This window comes from Zingiber officinale, unplaced genomic scaffold, assembly GCF_018446385.1.
Source record: "Zingiber officinale cultivar Zhangliang unplaced genomic scaffold, Zo_v1.1 ctg204, whole genome shotgun sequence".
Classification (NCBI taxonomy): Eukaryota; Viridiplantae; Streptophyta; class Magnoliopsida; order Zingiberales; family Zingiberaceae; genus Zingiber; species Zingiber officinale.
This window is the reverse complement of record NW_024589887.1, coordinates 9,215-13,659: the sequence shown is the minus strand read 5'-3', so window position 1 is coordinate 13,659 and position 4,445 is coordinate 9,215. Positions and strand designations below refer to the sequence as shown.

Sequence of the window (4,445 nt, the reverse complement as noted above, 5' to 3'; positions counted from 1 at the left end):
GTTAAATGTTCAAAACTTGTCTCAAGAGTAGAAATGATATAAATCAATTGATATCACTTACAAAAAATCACTTGCAAAATTACTCTGCAAGGGGATTATCCATCTCCTGAAGGATCGTACTAATCTACTAAATCTAAAACATAATAAAAAAAACCTTACGAAAGAATCGCTTTGATCTTACTACTCTGCTTGTCAGTTAGAGAATTGGGAAACAAAATCTCAAAAGTTACATATAAATCTCCTTTTTTTGTGCTCAAGTGCAGTGGCATCCCTTCGCCTTTGAACTTCCTCACCTCTTTAGGTTTCGTGATACCCTGAGAAAACAAACCAGCAAATTGATAAAAAAAAAAAAACACTTGAGAAAGGACAACAAAATTTGGCGCTGACTGATTTTATCACCTTGGTGCCTATTTCGACGCGTCGATCATTGAGATGCTTAATGGTCTTCTCAAAACCTACAAGCGCTTGAAGCTGAAACAGGAAGACAATGTGTTAGCTTATTACTGAACTGGAACGACAGGGCCAACTCTCGCAACATTAAAGCTAAGCCCTGAGTATGAAAACTCTGAAGAAGTGTCGCAGAAACTAAGAACCAGTGAAATGGTGACGGTTGCATGCAAGTCGTTCCCTTCCCGTCGGAACTGTTTGTGAGGTGCTGTTTGAATCCTGAACTGCTCATTGCAGTATAGGTTCAGAGAATAACCTAATGTGTATGTTCTAAGGGCAAGTGCAATGAAATACCTTCAGATCTCCAGCTTCTCCATCAATCTTTGGTTCACCATCCTCATAGAATAGCACCTCCTAAGACCAGTTCAAAAAAATTTATAACGAGCTATCAAGAATACAGATAATTAGGCAAACCCAACTTCAGCCACTCCTAGTGTGTTGATACAACTTAAAAAATATTTTTTAAAAAAAAAAATAAGAGAGGCTACTAAGAACTTCTTCAGAAACTTTTTTGGCAAACATTAAACTGTAAGATAAAAGCCACGACAAATTTTAGCAACTTACTTGTCCATCTTGCATCCCTTTCTCAATATCTACTGTAATGAAGTAACCTTCTAGCACATACTTCACATTTGAGCATTGCTCACAGACCTGAAAAACAAAAAAATTATAATCTTGATATATGAAACCAATTGTAACGTAGCAAAATCATTAATGTGTCATAGAAACTACTACATCCAAGGATAAAGTTAAGTATAGATAGAAATTTGAAGCATTCAATCATCCACAGGACAATTTATTTACCTGTTTGGTCATCTGCTTAAATATTCCTGGAGAAAGTTGCATGTGGTATACTTCATTTCTGCAGTTACAGTGCCGCTTACCTGGAGCTGGCTTTATGACATTCTTTTTCCTCCATACCTGATAGATAATATACAACATGGTAAATAGCTAAGTGTTATCAGAAAATGTGGATTGTTAGATATCTTCAAGCTGCTATTCTCCCATAAGCAACTTACTTCTTGCTAACAAATAAAAATTATCACAAGTTGCCAAAACACAAACGGCGTTATCCCAATAAAAACCATAAATAGCCAGATTAGAGATTTCCAGAATTGTGTTTGGAAAATTGGTGACAGTCATGCAATTAATTGATTATTAATCTTCAAAATGGTAAAATCATCCCAGAAGTAGTCAACTACATTACCTTCAAAGAGCCACCCATGTATAAATCTTCTAGTGTGGCATCCAAGTCGACAATTACATCGTCACCTTTTGGTATCACTTCTTCCTGATTTTCCTGGTGACCACCATTTCCAAAAAATCTAAAAGGAAAAAAGAAATGACATGAGACGTACTGCTAAACCTGACTCATCCCTAAATATAAATATTTCCATGATAATTAATTTTTTTAAGAAAACACTCAAACAATAAACCTCAGTCTTCATAAAGAGATGATTCATATTTGAAACAGCAAACAGGTGAATGGGAAACCCAGATCGACTGGGAGAACACAATTAGCATGTGAAAACAGGCATTTCATTATTTGGATTATGTGGCTATTTTAATAAGCAATTGAGAGAATTTCCTATTGGCAACATTGAACACAACACAAGTGACTTCACGTAAAACAAAATTAACAAAGATAAATTCAAAAGTGAACAACACACACACACACATATATAAATGAATGGCACAAATTACCTTGTTTACAAAATAAATTAATTTTAAAAAATTGTACAAAATTCCAATCACCATAATTAATTTTAAAAAATTGTACACATATATATCAACGTTTGTCCCCTCGGGACGGTGCGGTGGTTAAGGCATGAGATGTTGCCACTTTATCCCCTAAGGACCAACGAATCGCCTTTTGCCACATAGATTTCCATGAGCACAAAATGCGATTGATTACCATGAGAAATGGTGAAATGATAAACTTAAGGATACACATTATCTAACCAGAATTTTATATCAGGCTACCAGAAGAGAACCGAGTACCCAACACATTCTTGTACCTAAGTGTTAGTCTTATTTTAACATATTCCATTATCGCATTCTTGAAATGATATGCTCTATTTCTTACAAAAAATCCATACCTAAAGTTCTCATCACGTCCTTAGCATCATCTTACAAACTGTTGCATCAACAAGAGATGAACAGAAGTTACTGGAAGATCTGAATCAAGTGCCTATTCTTATTACTCACATTAGTCTAGAATCAGATTGTTTAACGTGCACTATGTTGTTTGAAATTCACAAAGGTGGTGGATCAAATTGTCTAAACATGAGTGCTAACACAATCCCAATGTAGCTTCCACAAACTGCGCATTCATGATAATGCTATCATAGAAGGCTAAGTTAAGAATGAGATTCCTGAATTGGTCAAAGTGAACCCGAGGAAAATAACGAAAAAAGAATCAATTGAAATATAAGGATGATTAATCTACGTCATAAAATTGGACAGAGGTAAGAATACAATTTAATAGAAGACAGATAGTCATGTGTTAGCACATGTTGAAGCACTGTAAGATCCAGATGAACCAAGAGGAGATACATAGAAAAGTAGTTCATTTTAAGGCTCTTACTCGTTAAATATATCTTGGATGTTCATTCCTGAACCCCTTCCCCCACCAGCAGCATTCTGCTTGAGTCCCTCTTCTCCATACCGATCATAGATATTTTTATTCTCCGGGTCCGACAGCACTTCGTATGCTGCAACATCAAAATAGGAAACAAGGAGTAAACAAATAAGTTCGAGCAGAAAAAAATAGTACGCATATCCTACCATTATTGATCTCTGCAAACTTTTTGTTGGCCTCTTCATTGCCCTGGTTCTTATCTGGATGGTATTTCAGAGCCAGCTTCCGGTAAGCCCTCTTAATCAGCTCCATAGAAGCGCCCTTGGGAACTTGCAACACGTCATAAAAGCTTTTCCTGAGAAAAGAAGATCCCGAGAAATTTTCACTAAGACCCCAAAAGAGCATTTCAAACGAAAATGGACCGTAATCGTACCCTCCGAGAGCGGAAAGAAGCTGAGACAAGAGGAAGACGAAGAGCAACAGCCTCCGCCGTGGAGGAGGCGCCATTGGAGCGACAATCTGCTCCCACCGCAGCAATCAAAGGCGTTGGATTTTAGAATCGAGGATTAGGGATCGAGATCTTCTCCACGCCGTTTGTTCTTCGACGTGAATGCTCCTTTTAAAAACCCAAACCTTAGGTGTGTTTGGTTATAAGTTTATATATATATAATCTTGATTATATAATAGTTATAAGAAATAAAATATAACTAAATATTATTTATTTCAACCTAATTAATATAATAAAAATTTATTTATTTGAAAATTTTAATAAATAATCTAGATTAATATTTTATTATATTATCCTAGTTATAAAATCAATCCCATATATATATATATATAATTTTTTAAACTCTATCTTTTTTTAAAAAATTTTCTTTTTCACATTTTTTTTTATTTTTATATGTTATTTTTTTTATTGTTTTATTTCTTTTAGTTTTTTATTTTTCCATTTTTTAAATTTTTAAAAAATTTTTATTTCTTTTAGATTTTTATTTTTTCGTTTTTTATAAATTTTTTTTATGTTTTTAATTTTTCCTATTTTTTATTTTTTTATGTTTTTAATCTTTTTTAAATTTTTTTTAAAAAAATTCTATTTTTTATTTTTAATATATTTTTTTAATGTTTTTTATTTTTTTTTATTTTTTACGTTTTAAATATTTTTTCATTTTTTATGTTTTTTTAATTTTTTTCCTTTTTTTATTATTTTTAATTTTTTTTAATGTTTTTCTTTTTAAAAAAAATATATATTTTTTACTTTTTTTTAAAAAAATATTTTATTTTTTATATTTATATATATATATATATATTTTTACATTTTACTTTTTTATCACATTTTTCTATTATTCGAGAGTATTTTGGGCAAACAAATTTCGTTAACTCCATAAACAAGAAAAATTTAAGTTTGGTTTGTACCGTT

General features: G+C 32.3%; 1 protein-coding gene across 1 annotated transcript; it reads right to left on the bottom strand.

Annotated features, from left to right (window-relative positions):
• On the bottom strand, window positions 1-3,658 carry LOC122036747 (dnaJ protein ERDJ3B-like). Its single transcript, XM_042596152.1, has 10 exons — window positions 3,462-3,658; window positions 3,235-3,383; window positions 3,035-3,161; window positions 1,655-1,772; window positions 1,252-1,368; window positions 1,012-1,098; window positions 742-801; window positions 594-671; window positions 400-471; window positions 1-314 (listed from the first exon to the last, which is right to left on the bottom strand). Exons 1-10 carry the CDS (start codon window positions 3,533-3,535, stop codon window positions 156-158), a joined length of 1,041 nt encoding a protein of 346 aa, XP_042452086.1. The 5' UTR covers window positions 3,536-3,658; the 3' UTR covers window positions 1-155.
• Window positions 3,659-4,445: the final 787 nt, after the last annotated feature.

What these genes read in the sequence shown, in the direction of transcription:
- LOC122036747 (XM_042596152.1), bottom strand. Translation starts at nt 3,535, where the DNA reads ATGGCGCCTCCTCCACGGCGGAGGCTGTTGCTCTTCGTCTTCCTCTTG. An exon ending in ACATGGGTGGCTCTTTGAAG is followed by an intron (nt 1,369 to 1,654) that starts GTAATGTAGTTG and finishes ATTATCTATCAG; the next exon opens with GTATGGAGGAAAAAGAATGT. An exon ending in TTAAGCAGATGACCAAACAG is followed by an intron (nt 1,099 to 1,251) that starts GTAAATAAATTG and finishes TTTGTTTTTCAG; the next exon opens with GTCTGTGAGCAATGCTCAAA.